At 32.4% G+C, this 16,298-nt stretch overlaps 1 protein-coding gene across 1 annotated transcript; it reads right to left on the bottom strand.

Moving 5' to 3' along the window:
* Positions 1,073 to 2,106, bottom strand: LOC18598377. The gene has a single exon (XM_007027878.2). It carries the CDS (start codon positions 1,928 to 1,930, stop codon positions 1,223 to 1,225), a length of 708 nt encoding a protein of 235 aa, XP_007027940.2. The 5' UTR covers positions 1,931 to 2,106; the 3' UTR covers positions 1,073 to 1,222.

Genomic DNA, 16,298 nt, shown 5'->3' with positions numbered 1-16,298 from the left:
CTAAGCTTGAAAAATCACCTTTAAACACTTGATTCCTTGAAAAATCACTACTTTTTCTTTGTAATTTTCTCACTCTAGGGTTTGTTCTTATTTCTCTCTCTCTCCTGCTGGTTTTGGCTGACCCTCCAAATGAAGAATTCTGGAATTTTCAAGCCTTTTAATAGGCTTAATAAAATATTATTATTTTATTTACCTTCTGAATATTTTATTATTTTATTTTTTCTAGCCATCTTTTTGACTTTCTTTTTCTACCACTCAATCCTCTTCACTTATCCATGTGTTCCATGAAATTTCTAGACTTTTCTAAAGTTTTGGTGGAGTAAATTTTTAAAAATTACACTTTTACCCCCGTAAAGTGAAAAATTATGTTTTTACCTCAAAAACTGAAAAATTGCCCATAAACATATTTTTCATCCCTTATACTCATACCATTCTCCAATTTGTCAAATGTTATCTAAATTCTCTCAAAATCTCAAAATTTTGTCTGCGGATGAAAAAATTACGATTTTACCCCTAGATAATGAAAATTTCGGTTTGACTCCGAATTGATCCTCGAATTCCGAATTATCATTTTGAGTTATTCCTAAACTGTGAAACTCTTAATTTCACCTTAAAATTCCTATTTGAACTAGTTCGAGGCTTAATCGACTCAATGGTATCATTAGGGGTAATATCGTCTTTTAATGATTTCTCGAACTTCCTAAACATACAAACATTCTATCAAGCATGTGAATAACATTATAATTATTTTACAAAGCAGAGTTTGACAGATTTATTTTTGAATTAGACTTATAAAGAGAGTTATTTCTCACAATTTTCTCTTCAATTAATACATTGTAGTGGACTCCTCCAACTCTTGTAAAAAGTCAAGGACGAAATGTTTCATTTGTTTCTTCCTAGGCCAACGGCTACCCTACCAAAGTGAACCTTGCAACCCTGCCATTTCCTTTTCCTTTAAAGCTCCAAAAAATCGTACCACTGTTTTAAATGCCCTCCGCCCACCTCCTCTTTACTTCTTTCACCTACATTTGTTTTCGCTTTTAAAAAAATATAAAGAAACCATAAACCAAAATTAAAATAATCAAGTACTAACGACTAGTACTAAGTACCTTTCAAAAAAAAAAAACTACTAGTACAAAGTAAATTGAAATAAATTAATTACATGGCACAGTTCAATGGACTAATTAAATTATTTCTTGTTTACAATTTAAGCAATTTTTTACTAGCCTTCAATTCTTAAACTCACAAACCCGACTTCCCTATCAGTCAAAACGTCACCATCCGGACAGCTTACGTCATCATTTTCCGGCGACAATATCGAAATCCCAACATCACGACCAGGAGAAGGTGACGGAGTAAAGTAAGGAGGCGATGCACAAGGCGTTGAGAACGGCGTCGCTTCCTGAACATCAACTACGACCGCCACGTCATCAGCCACTTCAACCGGACCCGAGAAGCGATCCCTCAAACAAACCCGCTTCTCGCTTTTCACTTCAGTCTGATCAGCAGAATTCTCGACGCTATCAGCTCCTTCTCTTTCCTCTTCTTTTATCGTATACAAAATCCTAACCGGTCCGTACGACGCCTGCCACTTTGCCAACTCGTCATCATCTGCCTCCATGGTGGCTGCCTCCGAATCGGAAGCCGTAGGAGCCTCCGTAGGCGACGGAGACACCACCCCAGAGGAAGGTTCCACACGGGCTGGTTGGTTTTTCCAGCAGAAGAAGTAGAGAAGTTCCTTAGACGGAGCAGCGTAAAAAGGTGAATTCGAGAACGCCGAGTCCACGGAACCGTTGCCGCCGCTGACGATGCTGCGTTGACGGAACCTCCGTTTTCGCCAAAGGACGTAAACGAGCTCTATGATGAGAGCTAGAAGGCATGTTGCGAAGACAACGATGAGGGCTATTTCCAGCTTGGTTGAAGCATTCATGGCTAGGTTCTTTTCTTTTAATCCTTCACTGTTTTAGCTGATGTTAAAACTACAAAGAGTCAACTGAGGATTTGTGGGGAAAGAAAAAGAAGGGGTGTTTTTTTGTGTTTTTTTCTTGATAGGAAAACAATGGATGTACTTTCACGGAAAATGTAGGAGAAAAGAGGAAAAGAAAGTGAAGGTTGATGATGACGTAGTAGTATAAAGAAGTGACCTGGCCCACTGGCCCCTTGGTTGGTTTAGGTTATAAAATTTTGAATTAGGTAGGGGATTCGAACTTATTTATTTCTAAGGTAAAATATTTCAATTCTTTGAGTTTTAATTGAATTTTTTAATAAATTTATTAATTTCTGAAATAAATATTTTTTTTAAAAAAAATATTTTTTATCAAACGTATAGATCCAATGATTAGTCAATCGTTAGTGTTTTTTTTAACTTAATGATGTGGTAATATTGAAACGATAAATTTATTTTTTTTAATTTAAAAAATTATTATTATATAATTTTTATTAAATTTTTACTAATTTTTTTATTAATTAAAAAAAAAGAGTCTTGGGCTCTTGAGGAGTGGGGAGTGATCCATGCTCCTTTTTTTAAATTTTTTTTCAAAAAAATATAATAATTTTTTAAATTAATAAAAAGAGCATTTTAGTTATTTCATCATCTTTATTAATGGTGTTTACTCTTTTAGGGTGGAGTTTCTATTTCGAAAACTAATAGACTTACTTGAAATTTCGATTAAAACTTAGGAATGTAAAAGTATTTTACCCTTATTTCTACGGCCAAATTTGGGATCCAAACAAGAGATGACAATGGTTAATTTGTAAATCAATATCTTTTATTATTTAACCCAATTAGATAGAATTGGATATAATTGGTAAACTATTAGTGGTGTTAATGTTTCAGATAGGGATGTCAACGGGTACCCTACCCAGTTACATCAGGTTAAGGTACTCCATAAAAGGGTTTGGGTAGAGTTCGGGTAGTGATTTTACCACTCGAATCGGATTCGGATAGGGTTCAGGTACCACCCCTTGGGTACCCGTTACCCGAACCTAATTACTATTTATAAATATTTTATTATTATTTTAATAATTAAATTAAAAATTTACAATTTTTATCAACTTTACGAGCAATTTTTTAGTTAAAAACTAACAAATATATGAAAAGTATGGTTACTCTAATTATTAATATGCTGACATTAATATATTTAAACTAAAAAATTATTAGATTGTTAATTATGTTTAAATAATTTGAATATTATATCATATTATAAAGGAATATAATTACTATTATATATATACTTTTAATATACAATATTTACTTTCTATTTTGTGTTAACATTACAAAAATTATGACTTATAAAATTATTAATTATAATATATATACCATTATTTATATAATCTTATAATAAATATACTTAAAGAAAGTTTTTGAAATTAGAATAGTTTTGGAACCTAAATGTTTTTTTTTTAATTTCATGAAATTAAGAACAAATCCTTATAATTAATTAAATTAATTCATGAAACTATTATTATTAATTAACTTGTAATGTCTTTTAATATATATAGTTTATATATTGTGTTAATTTATAAGAAATATAATTACTATTTTATATATTAAAAAAAATTTTATATGCGTGTGTTTATATATATATGTACTTTAAATATAAATATATTTACTTTTTATTTTGTATTAACATTGCAAAAATTATAACTCATAAAATTATTAATTACAGTATATATACCTTTATTTATATAAACTTATAACATATAAATCTAAAGAGAAGTTATGAGATTAGAAAAGTTAATTGGGTAATTGGGTACCCATGAAGAAGATTTTAATAATTTTTTTATTTAATCGGGTATTTAAACGGGTTAGGATAATTATAGAGTAGTAGGAATATATTAGGGTTAGGGTTAGGGTAGTTAATAGGGTTAGGGTAATTAATTTTTAATAGGGTTAGGGCTCGGGTACCTCAAAATTATAGGGTACCCGACCCGTTGACATCCCTAGTTTCAGATGACATTAACGTGACATTGATGTGTCTCATAAAATTTTTTCTTTTTAGAATTTTTTTTCCATGTCAATTTCTTTATACCACATCATAGAGATCAAATTACATCCAATTGTAGAGTACAAAGAATAAATTGAACAAAACTTTATAATGTAGGAACTTCTTAGATACTTTAATAATTTTTTTTTTCACATTACATATGGGAATGTTGGCGTTCCTTATAAACTGAAATACTGTATGAAGTGTTTGGAAATCTTAAAACACTATAGTTAAATTCAATTTTTGCTTATAATATGAAATGTATGAAAATATTTTGTTTTGTTGAAATATTTATGCAATTCAAGAAAAACAATATAATGAAGTGACATTATTATATTAACTTTCCACTTATACCAAAAATGTACAAACAAATTATATTGCTTAATTACAAATAAGATTGAGTCTAGTTATAAAAGGAATTGTAAGATCATCAATTGTTGTCTAATTTTAAAAACAATTGTAAGACCCAATTGTAGCAATGGTCCCAAGACCTTTCACTAACTCAACAAAAATTACAACAAATAACAGTAGCACAATAAACCACAGAGCAAATCATTAAACATTTTTTATGATTTCTTGAGTTGGCAAATCAACAATTGATGACTTCAACATACAACTTTAATTCTTTTGTGCAGTTTTTTGTAGCATTAGCAACGAATTTAGTGTTTTAATGTCAAAAATAAAGTAATAGCATTATAAACACAAAGCAATTAGTTTTCTTCTCACCAATAGCACCAAATGTTAGATTACAAGGACTAAATTGACTAATTTTTAAATAAAGGAACTAAATTAACGAAAATACTATAGTATAGAGACTTCTTAGGTAGTTTGACCATTCTAAATTAGTTAGGCAGATTGAAACTTATTTATTTCTAGGGCCAAATTTAGGATCCAAATTAAAGATGGCAATGGTTAATTTGTAAACTAATATCTTTTATTATTTGACCTAATTAGATAGAATTGGATATCTTATAATGGAGTTCAAATTATTACCTGCCAAACGTTCGATATAACAGTCATAAGATACCTAACATCCGAACTTGAATATTAAAATTAACTTTTAATATTAAATTTTAGTTTTATATATTATGTTTTGCTAATAAATTACTTAGAATTATTATAACACGTACGAAAATCGGTTGATTGTTTTGAATATGATTTTAAACTTTAATTTATTTTTTATGAGTTAAGTTTAATTTATTAATTTAATTTTCATTAATAATATATAATTGATTTTAAATTTATTTTTTATTTCAAATTCAAGTTCAAATTTTATATGAGTATTAAAATAATCAGATTCAGATATTAAATATTGATTTTTAATTAGATTCAAGTAGGATATGAGTAGTTAAATTTTAATTGGATTTGAGTTTAAATATCTCAAAATTAACATATATCTTACCTATTACCTGCCAAATCCTAATTCTAGAGACATGACCGACGTAATGACCAACATGAATGTAGCCCATGCCCCAAGCAAGCCCCATACATCCTTTACATATACTTGTTCATTTACAATTCCATACATACATTTATGGGTGTCTACGTACACCATTCAATCATATCAATTAATAATAGTCATGCATAACCATAAGCATAATTCTTTCATCAATATTCATATGTTCACATACTCACAGTCGGCACGCTTCCTATGCCCATAATCATCTATGGCCTCGTTACCATAGGCTTCACATGTCTTAGGCACCTCCATTGGTGCTTAACACAAACATCTAATACATTAGCAACATAAACATAGGTAGTCTCATTTTATTTACATAACCATGTTATCATCATAAACATGAAATAACATAAAGACTCGACCTGACACATTACTGAGTGTGAAAGAAGGCACTATCACACCTACCAAGTATAAGTTGAGCTACTCTTCCATAAGGTGGCAAGCCAAACGTGCTACTAATCTAAACCAAAAACAATAATCATCAGGTGTGAGTTATAAAAATGAACGAGCAAATGTGAAGAAGGGACAAGCCAAAGGGGAAGAGCTTTTCCAACAATCCATAACTTAAAATAAACATGAATTCATAGATAATCATCTCATTTCCTTCAATAACACTTGAATAATGTTGTTACAAGTTTAAATCTTGTGATTTTAGTTGAATTTAAGTCACACAAAAGTTTGGATTGAAAAGGGAGCTTAAAGTCAAGTGAAAAACCTTTTGTAAAGAGAAAACAAGAGGTTTTGTATCTTAAGTATCGATACCTTTATGATAAGTATTGATACTTTTCATCCAAAATGCTTTTTAGGTCACAAGTATCGATACTTCTTAAGGAAATATTGATACTTTTCACAGAGAATGCTTCTTAGGGCATTTTGTTTGCTAGGTATCGATACTTGTAGATCAAGTATCAATACTTTATTCATATAAACCTAGAAATTGAGCATTTTTTAGCACATTCAACTCTCTATAATCATTTTAACATATACATTTGTTATATCACTTAATAGTTCATCGAAATTACATGAAAATGTAACTCGTACATACATTCATAATGCAATTCAACAATATTACGATAACAACCACATAATCCATATTTCATAACATCGTGATAATTATGAATTCATTATGTAAGTCATGTAAATGAATATCATGTAAGAGTCGTACAATGTCACATCTTATTTTCTTGAGGATCGTGACCGACACTAGGTCCTACATGGGTATAGCCCACTAGACCCTAGTAAGCCTCATAACCATCATTTTATCATCATTCATTCATAGGTACATGCATTCAACAAAATGGCTTAAGACACACATAACCAGTTCATAAACATGTAACATAAACATACTCATTCATCCATACTAGGCATCATCACACAATTATGGAACTTTTCAACATAGAGTTTGGAAACGTTTTTCATTCATTTAAACATCTGTAAGCATATTTACATTTTATGTCAAAATTAGAATGTACCCCTAGTGCTCATATGGGCACTATGGCCATCATTTATTGTTGGTCCCGATAATATGTGCTAGAGGGGGGATGAATAGCATAAATTGGCTCTTAACAATATTGGAAACCAATTTCCAGAACTTAAGAAAATAAAAACAAAATATAAGATGCACAACAATTTAAAGTGGTTCGGTCCAACACCTACATCCACTACCTTGATTATCCAACCAAGGATTTTCCCACAAATTCACTAAACACCGGTGAAATTCAAAAGCTTTCACCAAGCTTTACAATGGCTTTTACCAACCTTAGCCAAAACCTTTTACATTAATTTTTCACAAGCTCAACTAAAACCCAAAGTGATTTTCTAAGGCTCAACCACAACCTTCAACAATCAAGCTCTCCTAAGCTTGAACAACCCCTTAGAGTGACTTCCTCACTCTAAGAATGCAAGAAAAGTAGTAAAAGAAGGAACCTATGATCACTGGTTGATCTGAGTGGTACAAGATTGAGTGCTAAATACAAATGTAAGGAGTAGGCGTTTAAGTGCAGACAAGTGCAGTGAAGTTTTTCTGGTTTTTCAACTTTCTATAGCTCAGATCTCATTCGAGGCTTCTAAAAACTTGTTTTTAATTGTTGGAAGACCCTTTTATACTTGGAGATGCAACTCTGATGGCAGTTTGACAGTTTATGGCCGTTGGAAACAGTTGAGGATGAGTTCTAGCCATTAATCTATCTTGTAGTGCTCTGGTTCAAATTACAGATAGAGAGCTCTTAGTCGACTGACTTGGTCGACTAAATTGGTTCTATTTCAGGTTGCAGATTCTGGCAGAGAGTAGTTAGTCGACTGACTTGGTTGACTAAGTTGATTCCGTTTCTCAAACTCTTCAGCTCGTCATTCCTCCAATTTGAAACTTGGTCAACCAATATTCTTCCTTGTTTCACCAATAGTGTTCCTCCTTGTTAGATAGTTACATCTTGTTGTTTTTATTCTTCTTTTTCTTTTGATATACTCTTTAAAGAGTTAAATGATTAATTTCATATATTAATTTTCCTACACACTCAAGTAAAGATATTAGACACAAATAAATGAGAATGTTTTATTATCATCAAAAACTAATGGAGCCAACAATCTCCCCCTTTTTGATGATGACAAAACATTCCTTGATTGACAGCATAGTGTCCTTTAGTCTTTTTAGTTTTCTGCAGAAAATGAGGATTGCTCCCCCTAAGTATATGCTCCCCCTTAGTGTGTGCATATTTTGCTTATTTTATTCCATCAAATTTTATTTTTGTCATATAAAAAATAACATTGTACATATGTGCAGCAATATGGAGTGATTTGCAGCAAGTAAATATTAGCATATCATCATTAAACTTTCAGTAGTAAGTGTTGACAGATTTTCATAAATGTTCCAACAGCTGTTGACAGTTTATTAATTTTAGATTTTGTCTACATCATTCATGTTTCAATTGATATACTATGCACCCCATCTATATCTATTTACAAACAGAAATCATTCATAATGCCATAATAAAAATCATTTATCAGCATCAATATCAGCATAGCATCAGGAAATTTTGTTCATTACAGTAAAAATACCAAGATAACAAAATATCAGCTGACTTCAATTTGTAGCAATTAAACAACATAGACATTTCAGCATTCACTTTTCACACACAACTATATAAACAATAGAATTAAACTTAAGTGTTCAAGTGCCACCATGGCACAAATAGCAGCTAATTAAAAAGTATTTTGAAATTGCCCTGGACAATTTTGCTTCCTATCTCCTATTTTTCTAAGTTCCTGCTCTTGATTCTGCTTTCTTTTCTTTCCTAAGTTCTTGGTTCCTCCACCCTAACATTTTTTTTTAATTCCTGCACCCATTCTCTGGTTCCTGCACCCATTCTACTCCCCCTTTTTGTCAACGTCAAAGGAAAGAGCTTCTATTCATCTGATGTGTTAGAGGGTGAGGATTCAGTGTCATAGAAAGGGTTTAGAGGAAAAATAGAGGGCTCTTGGAGAGGTGATGATTGTCTAGAATAAGGTTTTGGTGAGGACTTGTCTGAGACAGGGATTAGACTCTAAGGAGAAGATGGTGAAACTGGTCTGGATCTCTCTACCAACCTAAAAGACTTTCTTCTTTTGAGAAAAGCTGTCTTGGTTGCCATAGTCTTCCTGCTTTTAGTTGGTGGTTTTGCCTCAATTGGTGGTGCTGCAGTGGCTTTGGCTTTTTTTGCTTTTACCTTTACTCTAGTAGTTGATGTAGGTTTCTTTCCTTTTCCTACATCTTCACCATCCTTTTGAGTTTTTGTCCTAGCAGTGTCTTTTTCAGCTTATCCCTCCTTAACTATTTGGTGGAAGATATCCATGATGGAAACTTCCTCTGAATTTGGAGGAGAGGTCTGTTGTTTCTTTGTCTCTGAACCAACCATTTCTGTCCCTTGTTTTGAATCATTTTTACTTTGAGGTTTAGGAAAGGATGTCTTGGCTAGCTGATCAACCCCTTGAGAAGAGTCCTTAGTTTGCAGAACAGGACTGGCAAACATGTAGGTGGAACCTTCAGCTTGAAAACCAAAACTTTCAACATGAGGAGTAGATTTTTCTACTGGCTCAGTTGAACCTTCAACACCTTGTTATGCTGGTGCAGTGCTAGATGTTACAGAGTTGTTTGCAGCCACAGGTTCAGATGGAATGTTTTCCTTCTCCTTCAGCTTGTTTTCCAACTCAGTGATTTTCTCTTCAATTTTTTGTATCTTTTCTCCTCGATCAGTCAGTTTTTCATCAATCCTCATGAGCAAATTAAAAATTACTTCATTTGAGAATCTAGAAAGGGCTTCTTCAGGTTGAGTAGGTAGGTTATGTTCTTTTCTTGGACCAGTCTTGGGAGTCTTAATGAATCTTTCCCCATCGAGTATATACCCCATTTTAACCAAGCTCCCATAATAAATAGCTTGATCTCTGGTTTTTACCAGGTCCATATCATACCTCTTTGCCCATATTCCCTTCTTCTGCACAAGGGATGTAATTACATTCCTATATGGCAGATTAACCTTATCAACTCTGCAGGCACTTCTCATTTTTTCAATCATAAATCTTCCCAGATTTAGAGGTACCTCGTTAAAGGCATGCTCCATCAGCCAGAGGTCCTGAAAGCTAATGTAGATAAGGCTTCCACTTCTACCTTGAATGTTGGCTGTTGTAAAATAGTGTAAAATCCTAATTTAAGGACTGATTATCAGACCTGATTTACTTTTTGAAGAATATTTTTCTTTCCTTCCAATGATGATCTCCCACAATGAGGATGGATCATATTTTTTAGGGAGCTCATACTCTCATTCTTTGCATTCTATTTTCAACAAGTTTCCTAAATCTTCAGCAGTCACAACAAATTCTTTTCCATTCAGATAAACATTCAAACCATCTTCATCATAGTCATCAAAATCTATCAATTCTTTTCCTTTCAAAGCAATATTGGAATAGAATTCTTTAATCAGACTTGGACTATAAGACCTATTCTTAAAGGTGTTGTAACCTTTTAGTTTCAGTTCATCAAAGTACTCAGATAAACTAGTCTGGATTTCTACATTTTCCTCAAAACTCTTCCAATCAATAAATTTTCCACAAGAGATTGGTGCATTCTCGATATTTTTGAACCTATATTCATGCAACTTATTCCTAAACTTCGAAGAAAAAGAACTGGTACCTTTGTGGAGTGAGGGTTATGTTTCTTTCTTCTTGTTAGTTTTCTACTTTTTTTCTCTTAGTTTCTCAGATATTTCTTTCACTGAAACAAGCATGATTTTCTGTTTCTTCTTCAAACTTTCTGTTCCTATTCCTTCCTCCTTTGGCCTTTTCCCTTTCTTTTTTTCTGATATCTCTTTACTCTGAGATTTTCTAGCCATTTTGGTTCTAGAACTTTTTGAGGGTTTGAGTCTGTTTCAGAGGCAAACAGGAAGATTTAGATTTTTGTTTTTAGAGCAATAGTTTTCAGGCGAGAGAAGAAGAGAGGTTGTCAACAGTTATTTTTTAGAAAAACTGCTCACCTTCCTATAAGAGCTGCCCTACTTTCATTCTTTATAATTTCAAAATTCTCTCTAAAATTTTGGTTATTTACCTTTGGCAGTATTTCTTCTTTCTCTTTGCACCCGGTAAACTAAATTTTTACCTCATTTTACTCCTCTTTCTCTAAACTCACTGAGTCTTATTATTTAATGTTGTCAGACCACTCTTAGTTGACTAAGATTTCCTTAGTCGACTAAATGCATTTTGTTTTCTGTGTGTGAGCCAAAGGTTTTCCTATAATTCCTTCACACTAATCATCGCTAAATTTCTTCTAATATCACAGAATCTATCTTCACTCAGAGGTTTGGTAAAAATGTCTGCTAATTGATGTAAAGTATTCACAAATTCTATCTTAATATCATTTTTCATTACATGGTCTCTAATAAAATGGTTTCTAATTTCAATGTGCTTTGTCCCAGAGTGTTGCACAGGGTTTTTTCATATATTGATTGCACTTGTGTTATCACAATATATTGGTACATTATGCATAATTATTCCATAGTCTTTTAATTGTTGCTTGATCCAAAGGATTTGTACACAACAACTACCTAANATAGTCTTTTAATTGTTGCTTGATCCAAAGGATTTGTGCACAACAACTACCTAATGATACATATTTAGCCTCTGCTGTAGATAGTGCCACTGAGTTTTGCTTCTTGCTAGACCAAGACACAAGCATGCTTCCTAAAAATTAGCATGTTCCACTAGTGCTTTTCCTATCAGTTCTGCTGCTAGCAAAATCATCATTTGAATATCCAACTAAGCTAAAAGTTGAGTCTTTAGAGTACCATATTCCTAGTCCTTTAATGTCTATAAGGTATCTAAAAATTCTCTTAACAACTGTTAGGTGTGTTTCTTTAGGCTGTGATTGAAATCTAGCACACAAGCACACATTAAACTGAATATCTGGTCTACTTGTTGTTAAGTAGAAAAGAGAGCCGATCATACCTCTATAGAGCTTTTGATTTACATCTTTACCTTTTTTATCTAAGTCGAGTTTGGTGGATGGACTCATTGGTGTGGAAATTTATTTCAGCTTCAGCATATCGAATTTTTTGAGCATATCTTGAGTGTATCTTTCATGGTTGATGAAGATTCCTTCCTCACTATGTTTAATTTGAAGACCAAGGAAGTACCTCAACTCTCCCATCATGCTCATATCAAATTCATCCTATATTTCCTTAGCAAAGTTCTTGCATAAAGCCTCATTAGTTGCACCAAATATAATGTCATCCACATATATTTGCACAACAATTAAATCATTTAGATATCTCTTAATGAACAATGTAGTATCGATGTTGCCTCTATCATACCCTTTTTCAACTAAAAATTTTGAAAGCCTCTCATACCAAGCTCTAAGAGCTTGTTTCAATCCATACAAGGCTTTATGAAGTGTGAAAACATGATTAGATTTTTCAAAGTCTTCAAAACTAGGTGGTTGTTCTACATATACTTCCTCTTGAATTAATCCATTTAACAATGCACTTTTTAAATCCATTTGGAAAAATTTTAAATTCATGAAACATGCAAAAGCTAGCAACAACCTTGTAATATCCCGTACTTTGATATGGTGACTAATAAAGCTTATTGGATGCCAATTGAGATTAATTATAATGTTTAGAAATGATGAAAGATGAAAGGAATAGTTTGGGATAAAATATTCCGTCACGAGAAAATAATAATAAAATAATAATATTTTTATCGAAGAAAAATTTGTGAGATAATGTCACGACCCGGTACTCTCCTCGACCTCGTGAAAATCGTCGGGATGTCTCGATAGAGATTCATCGCCCGAAATGCCGATTGAAACCTCGCAAGACTTTAATATCAATTTTCTCACCTCCCCTGTGATCAATAATTGTAAAATAACATGTTTTGAGAGGTTATAAACTATTTTCAAATCAAAATAATAGAAAAATAATTTTTGTCTCACTGGGGCATTTTGGTCATTTTTCCACACTAATCTCGAAACCAGTTAAAAATGTAGAATACGAGTGAAAAACATAAATTTCATAATAAAAAATAAATTTAGATGTCTAAAACATTCATTTTAAACGAAACTATATCTATTTGAATATAACAAAAATATTCAATAAAATATTCTATTTTCTTATAAAACAATATTTATAGAGTTACCGGTAAATAATTTTTGTAGCGTAAAAGCTAAATAAATTCATACATACTGTAATACAGATAACCAAAGTATAAAATTTAATTTACAGTGACACGTGGGCCCACAAATGACCAAAAGTATCAAAAGAAATGAACCTACAGTTTTGGGATGATGCAAGTCCAACTGTAGTCCTCGATGATACCAACTATCTACAGTCTATTCTGAGTCTGAAATGGGTGGAAAGGAGGGTGATGAGATTATAAAATCCCAATGAGTAAACAAACATCATTTAAATTAGTTAAAACCGACTAAAAGGAGACAATCAAAGTATCCCATCACATTACGTATTTCACAACTTAAAAATTCATCCCAACCCATGCAAACGGTTGTATTTCATTTAATTTCTCATTAAGGTTTATGACTTTCATAAACATTTGGCTCATGCCATCAAATAGTACTCGATGACACCTTGATCAGAGGCGTACACTCGAGCCCGCCAAGGTTGTTAAAAATTTCGTATACATGTAAAACATATTTTTATTTTGTTTTGAAAACACAGCCGTTCCTTGGCGTTAGCGGAATTCATCATCATGAGGTGGTTCGACGTGACGTGAACTCTAACCATACCTCAGGAGATAATCTACGCGCCTCTTCGACCGAGGTATGAATATAACCGGATTTTGTGCCCCTTTAATAGGCCGGTCCATAGAACTCGCCCACTGCAGCAAGCTAAACCCACCATACAATAAAATTTGCAATAGCATGACATGGCAATTATTTTATTTTATAGCCTCTCAAGGCAAATCAATAATTCATGCATTTTCAGCACATTTAGCAATTCAACCATTCATGCCAATATTGCCATAAGCTAATCAATTAAAACCATAAGTTTATAACATATCAAGTGGTCTCCAATTACTCTATTTTCAAAGTCATCATTCAATTTCAAGACAATTTATAAATTCATTTCATTTAAACACATTTTCCATAAAATTCACAAAATCGAATAAAAAGACCACTTTAGATAATTAAAATGATGATAAGGTTACTCACTTCACAATAGCGGGATTTCTACGTCGCTATTGATTCGTACTCGTATAATTATTCCTATTTGCCAGTCACTTACGTCAATCGGCACACTCCCACAACAAACTTTCCTAGCAACAACTTAAATCCAATATACTTAGTGCATCAATTCCACTTCTCTCTAATTCTATCATAAATCTACATTATTTCTCCTCATTTCTTCCAATATTTTACCATTCAACTTAACACTCTCAACCAAATTATGCATCTAAATTCCTCCAACATCAATAATTCTTCACAACGAATCATTTAAAATTTCTTAACTTCATTCGTGCACTATTCGTAAATTTCACATTTTTTTCTTTACTTTAGTCCTATGACGCCTCCTAATAAAATATTTAAATATTGTATTAAAGTCATTTAAATTTAATTCATATCATCAAATAACCAATGTATAATTAAATAAAATGAGCTAGCCTCCAAACAGTCCAATTTCACAATAAACCATGGAGAAGAGTAAAGCAATTTTACCAAATTAGGCTAGGTTAGCCCAAGTCTCCACCTTCCTTCTCTTTTGGACTTTTCTTCCTTTGTTGTTTTAAGGTCTTTTTTCATGGACTCTTCCCATCTCTTTCTAATTGGGCCATGCCCATTCTTTGCTTATTGGTTCATGTCCATTTATATGCATATATCATTTCTCTTAAATATAGTTTAAATCCAAGTTATGCAATCATTTGGATAAACAATTTTGTAATGCCTTATACAAAAACATTTAAGGAAAAAATGAGAGATTCTTGTTCCTTTAAGTACAGATACCTTAACTTTGGTAGTAGTACTAACCTTTCATTCATACCTTATATGGTGGGTTCCATTAATCACATTTGAGTATTTACTTTTTTGCTATTTTTTTTTGTACTTACCATGCCTTTATATAGTCATTACACGTTCTTACATAACTTAACATCAATCATAGCAACATTACATAATAAGAATACAATATCTATCTTATTTACATCATCTTTCCTATAATCAATGGTGCTCGCCCCAACTCGAACCAGATAGGGGAATGATCCCTATTACCTTGGATTTCCTTAGTTTTCATAAGTGTCATATCAACCTCACATATGCTTGAGTGGTGCATGCCCCACTTAGGATGAATAATAGAACAATCCCCACTTCCCTGGATTCTTTTTGAGCTCATGTGAGTGGCACATTGGCATTACCCACATTTGAGTGGTCCCCACCTCAACTAAGGACAAATAGTAGAACAATTCCCACTACCTTAGATTCCCTTTTTCCTTTCTTGAGTGGCATATCAGCTTCACCCACATTTCTCTTAAATTAAGGGTAACTCGTAATTGTAATACATCTCGTGAATTCATATTTACTGTCATTAAATCATTGCATTCATAATTCATCATGTATGTGGAAGTTTCATCACATACCATTTCATAGTCATGCATTTCATGCCATGACACCTTTTTACTCAAGCATTGCTATGGATGGGAACACCCACATCCACCTAAGCACATCATCATCATAAGCTTACATTTTCTATCCATTCATAACTTAAGGGTAGGATTAATGACCTCTACCATACATTCCTTTAGCATACATATGTCACAGCCTAATTTTCAGGCCATGACCAGTGCAAAGGCCCAATGGGCTCATCCCACTATGCCCAAGCAAGCTTATTTATATAATCTTGTACATTAATCCATATGTCTTTAAAATCCAAAATTCGTAATGTTCAAATATAATTCCTTTAAAAAAAATTCATAAGACCCAATTATGTATTCATAATGGCATCATCAACCATAATATACATATATAGCTTGACAAATGAGTCTTAGCATTTCACATCAAGCATTCATATACACATAATTAGACCTTGACCGTTAGTGGAGTGACTTTGGGCAAAGTTGCTAACATTTAGATCACGTTTGGTTAAGGAAATAGCTAAGCCATTGCCCCTCTATTCCTTACAAAATTTTATCCCCTTGTTTGGTTTGCACGTTGGAATGGCTATTCTTTAAAATTGGGTAAAAGCTTGGAATAGCTAATACCATCTTCCCCCATGGAATTAGCTAATCCACAACCATGGGAATAAAATTCAAATGTTTTGGACTAAAATGTCCTTATTTGTTTTTAAAATTACAAACTTAAACTTATAAAATTAATATTTTTAATTAAA

This window comes from Theobroma cacao, chromosome 5, assembly GCF_000208745.1.
Source record: "Theobroma cacao cultivar B97-61/B2 chromosome 5, Criollo_cocoa_genome_V2, whole genome shotgun sequence".
In the NCBI taxonomy this organism is placed as follows: domain Eukaryota; kingdom Viridiplantae; phylum Streptophyta; class Magnoliopsida; order Malvales; family Malvaceae; genus Theobroma; species Theobroma cacao.
The sequence above is the reverse complement of the archived record's forward strand: the minus strand, read 5'-3'. Positions and strand labels throughout refer to the sequence as shown.

Coding starts and splice junctions, on each gene's coding strand:
- LOC18598377 (XM_007027878.2), bottom strand. CDS start 1,930: ATGAATGCTTCAACCAAGCTGGAAATAGCCCTCATCGTTGTCTTCGCA.